Source organism: Macaca nemestrina, chromosome 7, assembly GCF_043159975.1.
Source record: "Macaca nemestrina isolate mMacNem1 chromosome 7, mMacNem.hap1, whole genome shotgun sequence".
In the NCBI taxonomy this organism is placed as follows: domain Eukaryota; kingdom Metazoa; phylum Chordata; class Mammalia; order Primates; family Cercopithecidae; genus Macaca; species Macaca nemestrina.
This window is the reverse complement of record NC_092131.1, coordinates 70,575,599-70,595,788: the sequence shown is the minus strand read 5'-3', so window position 1 is coordinate 70,595,788 and position 20,190 is coordinate 70,575,599. Positions and strand designations below refer to the sequence as shown.

Below are 20,190 nucleotides of genomic sequence, written 5' to 3'. Positions count from 1 at the left end.
TGTTGATCAATTGTATTCATGTCCTAATTCAACAGATTTTTTTAAAACATATTCTGTGTGTTCCAGGCACTGTGTTAGGCACTGATGAACAAACTCAAACTGTATCTTGACCTCACTGTACCTTTACCTCATAAAGTAAATCTTTCAGGAGAGACATATTAAAATATTCATACACGTAAGTATATAATTATAAATTCATTTAATATGATGAGGAAAAATTCCTAGGAACGCTAGGAAAGTATAACAGGTAGATTTAGATTTGTGGTAAGGGAAGAGGTGTTTATCTAAGCTAAGACCAGAAGTATAAATAGGAATTAGCCTGGAGAAATAGCCTTCTGTATGGAAGCCGAAGCAAATAACTTGGCTTGTTGGAGAAACTGAAGGAAGATTTTTGCAGCAAAATAATGGCTGCTTGGAGCAAAAAAGAGGATGGAGTAGTATGCAGAGTCAGATCTTATAGAACCATTTAACTCCCGTTGTGGTTTTTGTCTGTTATTTCCCATTTTTTGACTTTATCTTACAACAGTGGAAGTTGTTGATGGATTTCAATCTGGGATATATTCTGATTTGCATTTTTAAAAGACTAACACTGACTACTATGTGGAAGATAATTGGAATGAGACAAGAGTAGAAATAGAGAGACTCACTAGGAAGAAATAGAACTGATGAGAAATTGTGATAACTTGGATGTTGGTGGGGGGAGATTGAGAGAAATAGTGAGATGAGATAAATTTGGACAGTAGACTTTCTGGAAAGATACAGGGTGTCGAGGAGAGCTCCCAGATAATTGTCTTGAACAGTCTGATAGATGGGAATACCATTTACTGAGATTTGGAAGACTGGAGGAAGAACAGAGTGAAATGGAATGACATCTTTAGCAGGTTGAATTTCAGTAGTATGTAAATTTCAGTAGTATGTAAAACATCCAGGTGGATGTTCGTCTTGACATCTTAGTTTTTCTTTTTCTTTTTCTTTTTTTTTTTTTTTTGAGATGGAGTCTCGCTGTGTCACCCAGGGTGGAGTGCCGTGGCGCGATCTCAGCTCACTGCAACCTCTGGCTCCCAGGTTCAAGCAATTTTCTGCCTCAGTCTCCCGAGTAGCTGGAATTACAGGCACCCACCACCATACCTGGCTAATTTTTTTTTTATTTTTAGTAGAAACAGGGTTTCACCATCTTGGTCAGCCTGGTCTTGAACTCCTGACCTCGTGATCCACCTGCCTTGGCCTCCCAAAGTGCTGGGATTACAAGTGTGAGCCACCGCACCCGGCCTGAAGCTTACTTTAAAAGGACAAGGGATGTATAATCATTAACATGAAAGACTACCAAAAAAAAAAAAAAAAAACAAACTGGAAATAAAATGAGCATGAATGGACAGCTGCTAAAATATTTTGGTGAAATAAGAATAAAAGGGGTCCTTAAATAATGAAAGGATGGAAGTTGAATGAGAGTAGTTCCTGTCCTACCTTGAGTTATTTGAAGGTACTTAAAGAATTCTTTGAAACTTACTTCTTCTGCCCTCCAATTCAATTATTATTTTAATCAAGCATGTGCTATGCACCAAGCAGTGAGGCAAGCACTGAGAATTACTGGTAAAATATAATTCAAGGCAGCAGCATCTGACATCACTGAGCATACAGTCTAGCAAGGGACACTGACTAGTAAACAGCAATCATAATAGGGGAAGTGTATAGTATGTGGGAACACTTAGAAAGGACGTCTGTCTCCAACTTGGGTGAATCAAGGAAGGTGTTATCATTGTGAAAACCATATATTCCATTAACTCTTTGGGCTATGTTGCTGTAAGTCTTTATTACTTTTTAGAGTGTACCATAGAGTGTAATATCTTCAATTTTAGAACCTCCAAAAATATGATTTTAAAATACTGAATTTGCTACGGCACATGAACAATATTGTTCACCTACTAAAGGAATAACATAGAATCTAATCGAATCGATATCCCTCACTTAAAACCCTTGGGTTTATATGTGTTTCATAATTCAGAATTTTCCAAATCTTATAAAGGGATGTTGTTCCAGAAAGCACCCTATAATCAAACACATGAATATTTTTGCAATGAGATATATGTGAATTGTCACCTTAAATCAAGTCAGGTTTTGCTGCAACAGGAGTGCAGCAAACTTATCAAAGTACCTTTTGTTTTTCAGAGCTTTCTGAACTTTGAAATTGTACATTAAAGGATTATGCATATAGCCTACTTGTCCATAAAAAAGTTGGACCTGATGAATTAACAATAAAGATACCCAGTGAAAATTTTATATTGTTTTGTGCCCATAGTAATTGTTGAAATTAAGGAGAACTCATTCAGTTAAATTTGTTCCTCTATGATGTGTATTGAATATTCCTCAATGAGGGAGAGAATAAATGGGAAAAAGTAGAGGATACGCTTAATGGCTTCTTTATCATAGTATTTCTAAGAGACTATGACATATCAAATGTTGTTAAAGTTATAGAGAAAGAAGAATCACCAAAAATGTGATAACTTAAAATATGATTTCTTAACAATTTGACTAAATATTAGTGTCTCATAATCAAGCCTCTCTAGTCAATGTAGTTGTATATTTGTTTTTTTTTTTTTTCTAAGAAATGCTACACACAGCAAAACCTATCAACTAAATGCATTTTACACAGAATGACTATTATTCCTGATAAGGAATTTGTTATGCTATGTTTAGAATTATTGCTATACTACAGTGAGAAGGCACTTGGAAAGGCAAAGTGGACTTGTACTTCTTTTCTTTTCTTTTCTTTTCTTTTTTTTTTTTTTGAGACAGAGTCTGGTTCTGTAGTCCAGGCTGGAGTGCAGTGGCACAATCTCAGCTCACTGCAAGCTCTGCTTCTCGGATTCACGCCATTCTCCTGCCTCAGCCTCCCAAGTAGCTGGGACTACAGGCACCTGCCACCATGCCTGGCTAATTTTTTGTTTGTTTTTGTTTTTGTTTTTAGTAGAGACGGGGTTTCACCATGTTAGCCAGGATGGTCTTGGTCTCCTGACCTTGTGATCTGCCCACCTGGGACTCCCAAAGTGCTGGGATTACAGGCGTGAGCCACCACGCCCAGCCATGTATATGCTATTTTATAATACCAGTTGATATAGTAACAACAGACAAGGCTGAATTTGTTATTAAAAATTTGTCCCAACTGGGAACTTTTTATATTTCAACATTTCTCCAAAACTTTATCTCTTTGTTATTAAAGTTTTTTTTCTAGAATCTGACAAACTAGTTAAGTTTTATTTTTAATGAGATGCAAAACTACATATTAGTTGGGTTAAGTAAAAAGAAAATGTCAAATGCCACACATGAAAGGTTTTTTTGAAGGAGAGATTTGTAATTTTTTTTTTTCTGGAGAAGATGTCCTTTTGCATCAGGCTCCAGCTAGATTTTGCTTTTTGTTTTTTGCTTTGTTTTGTTTTGTTGTTTTTGAGACAGAGTTTCGCTCTTGTTGCCCAGGCTGGCGTGCAATGGCGCTATCTCGGTTCACCGCAACCTCCCCCTCCCGGGTTCAAGCAATTCTCCTGCCTCAGCTTCCCGAGTAGCTGGGATTATAGGCATGTGCCACCACGGCTAATTTTGTATTTTTAGTAGAGACGGAGTTTCTCCATGTTGGTCAGGCTGGTGACGAACTCCCGACCTCAGGTGATCTGCCCGCCTCAGCCTCCCAAAGTGCTGGGATTACAGGCGTGACCCACTGTGCCCGGCCTCCAGCTAGATTTTGAAGGATGGGCCACTAATGGAGAAAACAAAATAGATACACAATTAAAATTGTTTTAAAGCCTCAAGTTTTCATTGAAACCAGATGAAAGCTGTTTTTACTCCTCCCCATAGCGTCTTTCTTTACAATTTGGTGAATGTAATCACTATTTTAAGGGAAGTATTTAGCCTATTTGTGAATAAAAATTTTTACTGACATGCCCAAGAAAGATAAAAACAAATGTGTGTATATTCATAGTGCTAAACTTAACTTTGAAATGTTAGTGTCTTCAACACTGTCAACTTCTTTATAGACTTTAAAAACTATAAATACTGATTAGTAATTTCCAGACAATACACAATTTTATAAAAGTATAATTTGAATCTCAAAAATGTATCCTATACGTTTTTTTGTTTGTTTGTTTGTTTTTTTGTAGACCAGAGTGCAAGTTCTGTGACAAAAGCAGGTAATTTGGTTTTATTTATTTATTTTTGAGATGGAGTCTCGCTCCGTCGCCCAGGCTGGAGTGCAGTGGCGTGATATCGGGTCACTGTAAGCTCCGCCTCCCGGGTTCACGCCATTCTCCTGCCTCAGCCTCGGGAGTAGCTGGGACTACCGGCGCCGGCCACCACGCCCAGCTAATTTTTTGTATTTTTAGGAGAGACGGGGTTTCACCGTGTTAGCCAGGATGGTCTCCATCTCCTGACCTCGTCATCTGCCCACCTCGGCCTCCCAAAGTGCTGAGATTACAGGCGTGAGCCACCGCGCCCAGCTGCGATTATTACAGAGGAAACAAATTCCTGGAAGTGGAATTCTTGAGTTAAAGAATATTTAGAACTGTTAGAAGAAGTTTCTGGATCAATTAGAAAAACAATTAGGCTATTTTTAGAGATATCCTTGAGGAACTGTGTATTTTTAACTCTCTTCAAGTACATGGAAAAGAGAGAAATATAGTTCTGTTTTTTAATAGCAGGAAGGTAGCATTTCATCTTGCCCTCTAATTATAAAATATATTATAATATTCTCTGAGTGATCTAAGTTGCAAAATTTGTAAAGATATATAGTAATAGCTAGAATTTAATTTGGGTTTAGCCTATTTGTCAATAAAAATTTTTACTGATGTGCCCAAGAAAGATAAAAACAAATGTGTGTATATTCATAGTGCTAAAATTAACTTTGAAATGTTAGTGTCTTCAACACTGTCAACTTCTTTATAGACTTTTAAAACTATAAACACTGATTAGTAATTTCCAGACAATACACAATGGTACAAATACTGAGAAAGTCTGTATTCAAAATTTCTATACTTTTTAAACATGCTTTTTTAATAACTTTCAAAGACACTGGTATCCTAATAGAAAAGAATGATGTGAAGCTGAAAAAGGCAGTGTGTGTCCCATCAAAGAGCTTCACTGCTATGGTTTGCACAGACTGAGAGAGAAGGTTTGGACAGAAGTTAATAACTTCCTTGAGAATAGTCAGTCATCCTCTGTTCTCAGTAAGCATGTCAAAATAGTGGACCAGAGTCTTTGATCGATTAATGTGAGTGATTTAAATCTTCAGGTATATGAACATAGCATTCGAAGTACTATACCTATGGGAAGTTTTTGGCAAAAAGGTGACAAGTATGAATAACTCTTTCAACTTGTTTTTTACAGTTGGCAACACCTCTTCTGGCCATTTCATTGTAAGCATTAATACAAAAAATTTCTTGTTAGTCTGACTACTTGATGGAATTTAAAACATTTTATCACTTTTTGGAAAGATGTAGGATTTTAGTGGAAAATGTAGACTAGTGTAAGAAAAAAGCAACAAAATTGATTTTATTTTCATCTCTGTTACTGTTATTACAAGATATAGAGAAAGACAGCTAATCGAAAAAATTGTGTCATGTATTTAGCACTACTGGTTGGATATATTAAAAGCATTTCATACCTCCTTTGCCTGTGATAGGTTTATACCACTGGTTTTGAGTTGTTTCCTAATACTGCTACAGTAAACATACTTGTACCTAAATATTTGGAGAGGGTTCAAGTGCCTGCAAATATAATTAAGTTAAAAAGTATCTGGCATGTTGTAATTTGTGTATATGTATGTGTATATATAATGCTAGTAATATATTAACATAATTTTCTTTGTTCATTTATTATTTCATAGAGTAGGATGGCACTAAGTAACCTCTTAGTTGTTCAGTACAGGGTAATACAGAGAGAAGGAAGGCTTCAAGGAAATTGAACATGGCCCTGTAGAATGGGTGGGATATGAATTAGCACAGGGGAAAGAAGAGAGGGTAATACAGAGGAGAGAAGTAGCAGAGATGAAGCACAGGTACAAGAGTAAATATAATCTATGAAAGGAGCTGCAGAGAGGTCACCCTGGCAGGAGCAGAGGCTCCTGGAGCATGAGATCAGATAAGCAAGACTAGTCTGAATTACTCAGAGCCTTCAAAAGTATGCAAAGACATTTAGATTTCATGTGATAGGAAATAAGAAGCCAGTGTAGAGTTTTTAAAGCAGCGATGACTACTTGATGAAAATAGCATTTTAGGAACATCGATCTCTCACTTAGCATTGGAAGATTAATTAAATCAGGTTGGTGTTACAGGTAAGAGTACCAGCTAAGAAGCAGTCATGATAGTATAGTATTTTAAGATAGACAAATGATGGGCTGATGTAGGTTGGTAGCAGTGAGAATGGGAGGAAGAAATTCGTATCAGAAACACTATTGGCAAAATGTGATTTAATGACCAACTAGATGTGAAGGGTAAAGAATTCAGCATTTTAAGGTTCTCTGCATAAGAGATAGGAAAAACACAGTGCCATTAATAGAACGTCTTCATTTCAATACTAAGAACTAATTTCATTTTCTTTTTGTGTAACCCTAACTTATAAACTTATGAGAAAAAATATTAAGTTGAGTTTGAAAAAAGTACGGCCAGATGGCAGATATAAAACTCATCAAAATTGGCTTCTAGAAACTGACAAGGAAAAGAAAGGAAGGGCTTGTAAGGATTCTTCTCTGGGAATAATAGAAATACCCATGAGAATTTCTTTGGAATGACAGCAGTTTAGATTGTATAACCCCATTTCCCAAATAATTAAACTCTTTCCATGGAGTTTAGTGCTAAAAGTCAGAATGTCCAAAGTTATTCTGAATGATAAAGATTATTCATAAGAGCTGTATCTCAAGCCGTTCAAAGATAGGCCAGATGTCAAGGCTGCAGTTTGAGGTATCATCCTTCAAAAGGCAATAATATGTAACTCCTCTACTGGGCAAACAGCAGATCACTTTCTGAAGTGATGTCATTCAGACTGAGAATTATCAGAAGTAGCCTGATGTGTGAATATTTTAAAGTCCAGATATAAGCAGCTGGAGACTGCATGTAGAAAGGATTTTTTTTTTTTTTTTTTAAGATGGAGTTTCACTCTGTCACCCAGGCTAGAGTGCAGTGGCATGATCCCGGCTCACTGCAACCTCCGCCTCCCAGGTTCAAGTGATTCTCCTGCCTCAGCCCCCCGAGTAGCTGAGATTACAGGTGCCCGCCACCGCGCCCGGCTAATTTTTCTATTTTTAGTAGAGACGGGGTTTCACCATGTTGGCCAGGCTGGCCTCAAACTCCTGACCTTGTGATCCACCCGCCTTGGCCCCACAAAGTGCTGGGATTACAGGCATGAGCCACCGTGCCCAACCAGAAAGAATTTTACTAATTATTTTGTTTAAGAAGGCACATGATGAAGATGGACAATGAATAGTTATTGTAAATCTTTGCTTATTTGCCTCTCTTTGTTCCTGCCAGACTGACCTCTATTCAGTTCCTCTCATAGATTATATTCATCCTTGTACCTGTGCTTCACCTATGCTGCTTTTTTTCTATACCTTACCCCCTTTTCTTTCCTCTTTGCTTTTTCATATCCCACCCATTCTACAGGACCAAGTTCAATTCCCTTGAAGCCTTCCTTCTCTCTGTATTACCTGTACTGTACAACTAAGAGGTTACTTAGTACAATCCTACTCTATGAAATAATAAATGAACAAGAAAAAAAAGTAATTTATTACTAGCATGATATGTATATATATATAAGCTAATAAGCAAATATTTACAGCAACTATTCATTCATATTATCTAAGTGATTTACTCAAACAGGTATTTCTACCAAAGTTAGGTAACAAAACACATACCAGAAGAGGCAGATAACTGCATATCACCCAAACCTAAACTAATCTAAGGAAAAATAACAAATTACAATTTTTACATGTCATGTTTTGTAGAGTTTCTGAAAATCCTTGAGGATTTTATCAGGAGACAGGTTTGTGACTATTTTCTTAGCACACAGATGAGAATTGTTCTGCTAATTAAGATGAAACAATAATTTTCATTTGGCCTTACAGAGCTGGCGCTTTAGGTGACCATATGGTACCTTGAGAGGAGGGAAGGGGACCTATTTGCCTCCTCTGCTCTATAAGCTGTCATCTTGGGGGACAGAGAAGGTGGTGGGCCAGTCCTTGTGTCCTTTCCACCTCCCATGCCCATACATTACCCATCTGTTCAAAAGGAGAGGAAGAGGCATTAAGGGATGGAGGGTGACTATGTATTACTTACCCATTTTTGAGTAAATGTTTGTTATTCCAAAAAAAATTGACAAAGTATCTTCCATAACTCTCTAAATCATAATCATTATAAATATATGAGACCTTAATTATTTGCTGCCAATTTCCGGATATTTTCTAGAATACATAGATCTATATATATTGTTAACAGTACAAATACTGTAAGTCTAAAGGAAATCACATGAAAAGTCTATCTCTGTGATCACTCACAGTAAATAAATTTGAACATAAGTGTAATTCACACTTAAGATCATTGTAACTCAGTCCCTGATATAGTTTACTAGTGTCCTGTCAGTTCAAAAGAGTTAATTTGTTCCTATGTTACTAACTTACTACCAAAGAATAATCTAGGTACTGAGAATAAAGCCCATTAATCCTTACTACTAACACTTTAACGCATAAAAGAAAGATGTATGTGATTTAATTTCAAGTCATCTATGGTGCTTGAAAAGTATTAACTGTGAAGTGAATGGATATTAAAGAATGAAAATTACATTTACAAGTGGCATATGAAAATCAGGAATCAGGAAAAAAAAATGAAAGTCAGTCTTACAGTCTTACTAAGAGAATAGTCTCAAACCTGTCTCCTGGTAAAATCCTCAAGGATTTTCAGAAACTCTACGAAACACGACATGTGAAAATTGTAATTTGTTATTTTTCCTTAGATTAGTTTAGGTTTGGGCAATATGCAGTATCTACCTCTTTTGGTATGTGTTTTGTTACCTAACTTTGGTAGAAATACCTATTTTGAGTAAATCATCTAGTTAATATTAATGAATAGTTGCTGTAAATCTTTGCTTATTAGCTTATGTATATATATCATGCTAGTAACATATTATGTTTTTTCTTGTTCATTTATTATTTCATAGAGTAAGATGGTTCTGAGTAACCTCTTAATTCTTCAGTCTTTCTCTGCATTAAGAATTCCTTGTCTATAAAATACAAAAGAAGTATATATGTTTCTACACTATTTTGTGATAAATGAAAATATAAACATATGTGGTATGGGCTTTATAACATTTTCTATTTTCTATGTTGTGATGTTATACTAATTAAATAAAGTATAGTCTATGATGAGTATGCATCATAACAATTTCAGAGCAATCTGCCTATTCGTGGTTATATAGCAACTAAATTTGATGTTTTAGAAAAGTAAATCACTCTTATTTATGTAAAAAGATTAGGACTCTGTAAAATATCTAAGCCCAATAAAATGCAATTTTAGACTGCCAGAAAGAAGCAGTGGCTACCTGAAAGTCCAATAATACCATGAATGAAATTATACTTCAGATTTCTATTCATTTTATCCTTATCTTGAAACCAAGGATTGATTCCCCATAAGAAAAAGACTGTGAGGACAGTATAATTGGGCAGTTTTCAAAACAATATTTAAGAAGGAAACAACTTATCACTCAATTTTTAACAAAAGACACTCTAAAAATAGTGAAACTGTGATGTTTTAAATAAGACAATGATGTAACCAACAAACTCCATTTCCAGCTGAAAGAAATCAGGATACATCAAGATACTCTATGAGCCTTCAGTTGTAACTTAAGCATATGCTCACATGGGGAGTAGGAGAGTAAAACACAAACACAAGAATAAGGCAAAAAGAGAGACTTTCTCACTCATCTACATCCTTTTTTAAAAATACCACTGATGTACCCCATTACAATTCTTAGAAATCAATTAATTTTAAATGGGATCATTGAAATGGTTGACACTGAATTTGTTTTTTCCTACTTTCTGTCACATGCCTGCTTATTTTTGACTCCGATGCTTCTTCCATAGAAGATGCATAAGCAGTCCACATTCAAGGCAACTTCATTCATTTGTAAGCTTCTTCTTTTTTCTTCTGACAAATTATGAAATCAAAAGAAGAGCTGAAACCAGCCTGACCAACATGGTGAAACTCCATCTCTACTAAAAGTACAAAAAATTAGCTGGGTATGATGGCACATCCCTGTAATCTCAGCTACTTGGGAGGCTGAGGCAGGAGAAGCCCTTGAACCCAGGAGTTGGAGGTTGCAGTGAGCTGAGATAATGCCACTGCACTCCATCCTGGCAAGACTCCTTCTAAAAAAAAAAAAAAAAAAAAAAAAAAAAAAGGGAAGAGAAAGAAGGTGAAGAAGAAAAGAAGAAGATGAAAAAGAAGAAAAGAAGACGACGAAGAAGAAGACAAAGGAAGAAAAAGAAGACGAAGAACAAGAGGAACTGAAATACCTTTACTTAGTTATTACTTAGGGTGAAATTTTATCTAACATATTTCTCACCAAACCAAGTGAGAGAAATCTGTTCTTTTTAGATAACTGCTCTATCATTCAATGTTATTCTGCAAAGATTATTGACAAACTATATACTATAAATCTTCACATCAATTAATTGACTTTCTTTTATTCTTGAAACCTACCTTTAGGAGGTCAGCATCAAAATTTCAGCCCGTTACTTTAAAATAAGAAATGTAAATGTACTCCTTATTCCCAACATATGTGTGCTATATTTATTCATAAACAATATTCTATTGATTTTTGAGAGCCTGTTGGGCTGGTTACCAAATATACAGGGGTAAATACATTGTCCCTACCCTTATGGAGCCTCATGGGCTTGTTATGGGAATTGAGTTTTCTTGGGGATGTTACATATGATTTAAATATCCCCTGATAGACAAAGTGAAAGAGCCCAATAAAATTGTAACTTAATCTTAATTTATTCTATTATCTCAGTCACTTTCTAATGTTTTTAGGGAATTAAGCAAAATAACTCCATTATCTTCTGTTACGTACTTTCCTGATAGTATCATCCAATACACTTAGTGCTGCCATGGGCCAACTGGAATCCAGGGAACAATCTAGACATCTAACTTACAAAACCTTAATTAAGCCTTGAGTAAAATTATACCAAAGGTAGTATTTTAAAATCCAAAAGTTGAAATAAAATTATTTTAGTGATACTATAAAGAAGGAAATATTGCTTTATTTTCTGTGTTCTCATTTTTAAAGGAGGTGAAACAAAAGTAAACAAAGTTTCACATATTTTAATTTTCATATCTAACTTTTATGTTTATTATTCACCTAAGTAGATATTAACTGATGATATGATTGATTGGCGAGCTTCATTTTTCAAGGTTACCTAAAAGATAGTAGTCAATGTTTAAAATATAGGTAATATTTTGGTACCTTGTCTACTTTTAATATTAATGACATTGAAAAGGGAATGTCATATATCTAATCTAAGCACAGTTGAATATACACATACCAAGTTTTTTCTGTGTTCTATTTAATCTCAACAGTAAATCCAAGTTTCTTGCTGAATATCAAGGCATGAAGTAACTTCTTAATGTTAATGTAAATCTAAAAGTCAAACTTAATGCAGCATGGTAAATAAAATGACCCAGGAATTGTGAGATCTGAGTACAGCTTATTCTCACTTTATCACTGTTTTCCTATCTAACACACTCTCTCGTTCACAGTATTTAAAACCTTTTAGCCACTTGAAAAAGGTATTATAACTTGCTATGGATGAAAACTCCTTTTATAATCTATCCTTACAGAGAATTTTGTAAAAAGACTTCATATGATATATATCTACAGTAGAAACACCTAAAAGGCTGTATAGAACAAGTGTTTAGAAGGTGCTATTCACAAAATAATTACCTAACAAATATGCATAAATGAGTGAACGACAGTACTTTGTGTAATTATGTATCTTAGGAGCTAAATTATCTACATTATTTCTTTGTTTCCTTTATTCCAGTAATTCTTTATCTTTTTTCAGTTTCTTTTTCCTTTGCTTTATTTTCCCTTTCTTTTCTTTTGGAGACAGGGTCTTGCTCTATTACCCAGTCTGGAGTGCAGTGGCACAGTCTTAGCTTACTCTAACCTCAGTCTCCTGGGCTCAAGCGATCCTCCAACGTCAGCCTTCCTAGAATTGGGGACCACAGGCATGCACCACAATACCTGGCTGATAACTTTTTACATAGCAAAATGGTTTGGGGAGAAGGGCTGAATTAGATTTGATTAATTTTGAAGTTATAGTAGAAATCGACAAATTAATTCATACCTGATTAGTAATGAGACTTTAAAGGTAAATATTGTTGGCTGTATCTCCAAAATTTTTCTTGCTTTTCTCCCTTTTTTAAAATGCATGTATATCCAGCCAATGATACCAGTTGACAATAAGAGGGACATGTAAGGGACAATCTTATATACAGACAGAGATGATAGTCACATCCCAGGAGTCATTTAAGAGAAAAATGTGAATACCAAAATACATCTATTTTGATATCTATCAATTGATACCTGAAATTTCTCCATCAGATATTTCCATGTTTGAGTTAAAGCTTTGTACTGTAATAAATTGTAGATATGCCTTTTTGTGAATCACATAACATCATCATAAAGTTCAGGACAAGTGCTAAGCATCTTTAGGGGGAGAATATGAGGATACTTAGATTCTTGATAGGAAATGAGTGAAGTATCATTGGGGTAAATTTCTGCTAAGCATTAAGTTTTTGTTTTGAGTTTTTTCTCTCTCTCTCTCTAGAATTCTCTATTAGTATCAGAATTCCATTTTAATTATTACTACCAAATTATTTTAGACTTTGCTCTTTGAGAAATAAAGACAAACTTTCCACTTTCACAGTTCTGTCCCAGGACTAGCCCAAATGATTGTTACTTTGACTATTTGATATCAGGTGTAAAAAAGAAAAAAAATGCGGCCCAAAATCATTTTAAGAAACATAAGAATTTTCTAAGCTTTGACTTTTTTAGGGGATGGGTGCCAAAGATGGCCAAATAGGAACAGCTCCAGCCTCCAACTCCCAGCATGAGTGACACAGAAGACAGGTGATTTCTGCATTTTCAACTGAGGTACCAGGTTCATCTCACTGGGGCGTGTCAGACAGTCGATGCTGGTCCATGGGTGCAGCCCAAACAGCAAGAGCTGAAGCAGAGCAAGCCATCGCCTCACCTGGGAAGTGCAAGGGGGAAGGGAATTCCTTTTCCTAGCCAAGGGAAATTGAGACACACAACACCTGGAAAATCAGGTAACTCCCACCCTAATACTGCACTTTATCAAGGGTCTTAGCAAACGGTACACCAGGAGATTATATCCCACACCTGACCCAGAGGGTCCCACGCCAACAGAGCCTCCCTCATTGCTAGCACAGCAGTCTGAGATCTCACTGCAAGGCGACAGTGAGGCTGGGGGAGGGGCGCCCACCATTGCTGAGGCTTAAGTAGGTAAACAAAGCCCCCAGGAAGCTCAAATTGGGTGGAACCCACCACAACTCAAGGATGCCTGCCGGCCTCTGTAGGCTCCACCCCTGGGGACAGGGCATAGCTAAACAAAAACAACAGAAACCTCTGCAGGGGTAAAAGTCCCTGTCTGACAACTTTGAAGAGAGCAGTGGTTCTCGCAGCACGGAGGTTGAGATCTGAGAATGGACAGTCTGCCTGCTCAAGTGGGTCCCTGACCCCTGAGTAGCCTAACTGGGAGACATCCCCCATTAGGTGCAGACCAACACCTCACACCTCACATGGCTGGGTACACTCCTGAGACGAAGATTCCAGAGCAAGAATCAGACAGCAACACTTGCTGTTCAGCAATATTCTATCTTCTGCAGCCTCTACTGCTGATACCCAGGCAAACAGGGTCTGGAGTGGACCTCAAGCAAACTCCAACACACCTGCAGCTGAGGCTCCTGACTGTTAGAAGGAAAACTAACAAACAGAAAGGACACCCACACCAAAACCCCATCAGTACGTCACCATCATCAAAGACCAAAGGCAGAGAAAACCACAAAGATGGGGAAAAAGCAGTGCAGAAAAGCTGGACATTCAAAAAATCAGAGTGCATCTCCCCCTCCAAAGGAACACAGCTCATCAACAGCAACGGATCAAAGCTGGACGGAGAATGATTTTGACAAGTTGAGAGAAAAAGGCTTCAGTCAATCAAACGTCTCAGAGCTAAAGGAGGAACAACGTACCAAGCGCAAAGAAACTAAAAACGTTGAAAAAAGAATGGATGAATGGATAACTAGAATAATCAATGCAGAGAAGACCTTAAAAGAACTGATAGAGATGAAAACCATGACACAAGAACTACGTGACAAATGCACAAGCTTCAGTAACCGACTCGATAAACTGGAGGAAAGAGTATCAATGATTGAAGATCAAATGAATGAAATGAAGCGAGAAGAAAAGTCTAGAGGAAAAAAAGGAAAAAGAAATGAACAAAGCTTCCAAGAAATATGGGATTATGTGAAAAGACCAAATCTACGTCTGATTGGTGTGCCTGAAAGTGAGGGGGAAAATGGAACCAAGTCGGAAAACACTTTTCAGGATATCATCCAGGAGAACTTCCCCAACCTAGTAAGACAGGCCAACATTCAAATTCAGGAAATACAGAGAATGCCACAAAGATACTCCTCGAGAAGAGCAACTCCAAGACACATAATTATCAGATTCACCAAAGTTGAAATGAAGGAAAAAATGTTAAGGGCAGCCAGAGAGAAAGGTCGGGTTACCCACAAAGGGAAGCCCATCAGACTGACAGCAGATCTCTCAGCAGAATCTCTCCAAGCCAGAAGAGAGTGGGGGCCAATATTCAACATTCTTAAAGAAAAGAATTTTCAACCTAGAATTTCATATCCAGCCAAACTGAGTTTCATAAGTGAAGGAGAAATAAAATCCTTTATAGACAAGCAAATGCTTAGAGATTTTGCCAACACCAGGCCTGCCCTACAAGAGATCCTGAAGGAAGCACTAAATGTGGAAATGAACAACTGGTACCAGCCATTGGAAAAACATGCCAAAATGTAAAGACCATCAATGCTAGGAAGAAACTGCATCAACTAATGAGCAAAATAACCAGCTAATATCGTAATGACAGGATCAAGTTCACACATAACAATATTAACCTTAAATGTAAATGGACTAAATGGTCCAACTAAAAGACACAGACTGGCAAATTGCATAGTCAAGACCCATCAGGTTGCTGTATTCAGGAGACCCATCTCACATGCAGAGACACACATAGGCTCAAAATAAAGGGATGGAGGAAGATCTACCAAGCAAATGGAGAACAAAAAAAGGAAAGGGTTGCAATCCTAGTCTCTGATAAAACAGACTTTAAACCATCACAGATCAAAAGAGACAAAGAAGGCCATTACATAATGATAAAGGGATCAATTCATCAGGAAGAGCTAACTATCCTAAATATATATGCACCCAATACAGGAGCACCCACATTCATAAAGCAAGTCCTTAGAGACTTACAAAGAGACTTAGACTCCCATACAATAATCATGGGAGACTTTAACACCCCACTGTCAACATTAGACAGATCAATGAGACAGAAAGTTAAAAAGGATATCCAGGAATTGAACTCAACTCTGCACCAAGCGGACCTAATAGACATCTACAGAACTCTGCACCCCAAAGCAACAGAATATACATTCTTCTCAGCACCACATCACACTTATTCCAAAATTGACCACATAGTTGGTCAAAGCACTTATCAGCAAATGTAAAAGAATAGAAATTATAACAAACTATCTCTCAGACCACAGTGCAATCAAACTAAAACTCAGGACTAAGAAACTCAATCAAAACCTCTGAACTACATGGAAACTGAACAACCTGCTCCTGAATGACTACTGGGTACATAACGAAATGAAGGCAGAAATAAAGATGTTCTTTGAAACCAATGAGAACAAAGATACAACATACCAGAATCTCTGGGACACATTTAAAGCAGTGTGTAGAGGGAAATTTATAGCACTAAATGCCCACAAGAGAAAGCAGGAAAGATCTAAAATTGACACCTTAACATCACAATTAAAAGAACTAGAGAAGCAAGAGCAAACACATTCAAAAGCTAGCAGAAGGCAAGAAATAACTAAGATCAGAGTAGAACTGAAGGAGATAGAGACACAAAAAACCCTCCAAAAAGTCAGTGAATCCAGGAGCTGGTTTTTTGAGAAGAACAACAAAATAGATAGCCCACTAGCAAGACTAACAAAGAAGAAAAGAGAGAAGAATCAAATAGACTCAATAAAAAATGATAAAGGGGATATCACCACTGACCCCACAGAAATAGAAACTACCATCAGAGAATACTATAAACACCTCTATGCAAATAAACTAGAAAACCTAGAAGAAATGGATAATTTCCTGGACACTTACACTCTCCCAAGACTAAACCTGGAAGAAATTGAATCCCTGAATAGACCAATAGCAGGCTTTGAAATTGAGGCAATAATTAATAGCCTACCAACCAGAAAAAGTCCAGGAACCAGATGGATTCACAGCTGAATTATACCAGAGATACAAGGAGGAGCTGGTACCATTCCTTCTGAATCTATTCCAATCAATAGAAAAAGAAGGAATCCTCCCTAACTCATTTTATGAGGCCAACATCATCCTGATATGAAAGCCTGGCAGAGATACAACAAAAAAGAGAATTTTAGACCAATATCCCTGATGAACATCAATGCAAAAATCCTCAATAAAATACTGGCAAACCGAATCCAACAGCACATCAAAAAGCTTATCCACCATGATCAAGTGGGCTTCATCCCTGGGATGCAAGGCTGGTTCAACATACGCAAATCAATAAACGTAATCCAGCATATAAACAGAACCAAAGACAAAAACCACATGATTATCTCAATAGATGGAGAAAAGGCCTTCGACAAAATTCAACAGCCATTCATGCTAAAAACTCTCAATAAATTCGGTATTGATGGAACGTATCTCAAAATATTAAGAGCTATTTATGACAAATCCATAACCAATATCATACTGAATAGACAAAAACTGGAAGCATTCCCTTTGAAAACTGGCACAAGACAGGGATGCGCTCTCTCACCACTCCTGTTCAACATAGTGTTGGAAGTTCTGGCTAGGGCAATCAGGCAAGAGAAAGAAATAAAGGGTATTCACTTAGGAAAAGAAGAAGTCAAATTGTCCCTGTTTGCAGATGACATGATTGTATATTTAGAAAACCCCATCATCTCAGCCTAAAACCTCCTTAAGCTGATAAGCAACTTCAGCAAAGTCTCAGTATACAAAATCAATGTGCAAAAATCACAAGCATTCTTATACACCAGTAACAGACAAACAGAGAGCCAAATCATGAATGAACTCCCATTCACAATTGCTTCAAAGAGAATAAAATACCTAGGAATCCAACTTACAAGGGATGTAAAGGACCTCTTCAAGGAGAACTACAAACCACTGCTCAGTGAAATCAAAGAGGACACAAACAAATGGAAGAACATACCATGCTCATGGATAGGAAGAATCAATATTGTGAAAATGGCCATACTGACCAAGGTAATTTATAGATTCAATGCCATCCCCATCAAGCTACCAATGAGTTTCTTCACAGAATTGGAAAAAACTGCTTTAAAGTTCATAGGGAACCAAAAAAGACCCCCTCCGCATTGCCAAGACAATCCTAAGCCAAAAGAACAAAATTGGAGGCATCATGCTATCTGACTTCAAACTATACTACAAGGCTACAGTAACCAAAACAGTATGGTACTGGTACCAAAACAGAGATATAGACCAATGGAACAGAACAGAGTCCTCAGAAATAATACCACACATCTACAGCCATCTGATCTTTGACAAACCTGAGAAAAACAAGAAATGGGGACAGGATCCCCTATTTAATAAATGGTGCTGGGAAAATTGGCTAGCCATAAGTAGAAAGCTGAAACTGGATCCTTTCCTTACTCCTTATATGAAAATTAATTCAAGATGGATTAGAGACTGAAATGTTAGACCTAATACCATAAAAACCCTAGAAGAAAACCTAGGTAATACCATTCAGGATATAGGCATGGGCAAGGACTTCATGTCCAAAACACCAAAAGCAACAGCAACAAAAGCCAAAATTGACAAATGGGATCTAATTAAACTAAAGAGCTTCTGCACAGCAAAAGAAACTACCATCAGAGGGAACAGGCAACCAACAGAATGGGGGAAAATTTTTGCAATCTACTCATCTGACAAAGCGCTAATATCCAGAACCTACAAAGAACTCAAACAAATTTACAAGAAAAAAACAAACAACCCCATCAAAATGTGGGCAAAGGATATGAACAGACACTTCTCAAAAGAAGACATTCATACAGCCAACAGACACATGAAAAAATGCTCATCATCACTGGCCATCAGAGAAATGCAAATCAAAACCACAATGAGATACCATGTCACACCAGTTAGAATGGCAATCATTAAAAAGTCAGGAAACAACAGGTGCTGGAGAGGATGTGGAGAAATAGGAACACTTTTACACTGTTGGTGGGACTGTAAACTAGTTCAACCATTGTGGAAAAGTGTGGCTATTCCTCAAGGATCTAGAACTAGAAATACCATTCGACGCAGCCATCTCATTACTGGGTATATACCCAAAGGATTATAAGTCATGCTACTATAAAGATACATGCACACGTATGTTTATTGCGGCACTATTCACAATAGCAAAGACTTGGAGTCAACCCAAATGTCCATCAGTGACAGACTGGATTAAGAAAATGTGGCACATATACACCATGGAATACTATGCAGCCATCAAAAATGATGAGTTTGTGTCCTTTGTAGGGACATGGATGCAGCTGGAAACCATCATTCTCAGCACGCTGTCGCAAGAACAGAAAACCAAATACTGCATGTTCTCACTCATAGATAGGAATTGAACAACGAGATTACTTGGACACAGGAAGGGGAGCATCACACACTAGGTCCTATTGTGGGGAGGGGGTATGGGGAGGGATAGCATTAGGAGATACACCTAATGTAAATGACAAGTTAATGGGTGCAGCACACCAACATGGCACATGTATACATATGTAACAAACCTGCACGTTGTGCACATGTACCCTAGAACTTAAAGTATAATCATAATAAAAAATAAAAAAAGAATTTTCTAAGCTTCATTTCCTGAGTATCCCCTGTGTTTGGGATAGTGAGGGTTGGTAGTGGAAACAATGTGTACATAAGTATTGAATTGGGAGTCATCATTTTTAGGTCAAAAACTAGACTGATAATACAATCAATGCTTTTGCCGAAAGTTGGCTTTTTTTACTGAAATGTGTTTAAACAAAACCTAGGTGTCTACTCTGCTTAAACTTACATAAAGCTCTAAATTTAGCAACATTTTAGTACTGATGAAAATTCTCAAATCTCATGACTATCACAAGATATTGGAGATACCTGAACACATTGGATCAAGTAGGTAGTAAGAGGGCCTTTTAAAATGCATTCTTTGGTTTCTACTTAATCTCAAAGATCTTGATATGAAGATTAACAGAGAGAAGAATGCTTGATTCTAATTATTATATCCATGTAAACTTTCAATGACACCTTAGCTAGGCTAAGATTTTTAACACTATCCTTTGTCACGGAAAACACTTATATGTATGATATAAGTCATAGTTGATAGTTACTTTGGCTTTCTACTTCCCCGCTGGTGTCAATTTTTTTTTTGCATTTTCTCTACCATAATTACAGCTGAAATCTCACTTTATTATTGTTGTAGTGTCCAATTCTAGGTAAATAAATTATGCCCACAGCCAAATCAATCACAACCCATTATTACATTTGAGTTTTCTATTAATAAGATTACAAACAAGTGTTTTAGTCTCAAAATTGTGTAAAACAAGATCAATTTGTAATTTCCTATCCATTTAATAGTGAACCTGTTCAATAAAAAAAGATATTTTTTAATAAGGCAAAATGCATGATACCAAACACAGCATTGTTAGGTTGGTAGTATTTTGGAATTCACGGTTTGGGTTTGATAAAAGTGACTCATGAACTCTTCAGTAAAGCTTTCCAGTGACTATATATTGAATGTTG

General features: G+C 36.8%; 1 protein-coding gene across 19 annotated transcripts in view; it reads left to right on the top strand.

Annotated features, from left to right (window-relative positions):
• Nucleotides 1-20,190, top strand: part of LOC105478006 (mirror-image polydactyly 1) — a 402,680-nt gene that overhangs the window by 340,668 nt on the left and 41,822 nt on the right. For 2 of the 19 annotated variants that reach the window (XR_011625930.1, XM_071100293.1), the window contains exon 14: nt 67-1,347. The exons of the other annotated variants lie outside the window; for them this stretch is intronic. Coding sequence is in view for 1 of the 2 variants with exons in the window: in XM_071100293.1 (XP_070956394.1) it covers nt 67-78 (12 nt within the window). In the remaining variant the exon portion in view is untranslated. Of the gene's footprint in view, nt 1-66; nt 1,348-20,190 lie in introns of those variants that run through there. 19 annotated transcript variants of the gene reach the window in all.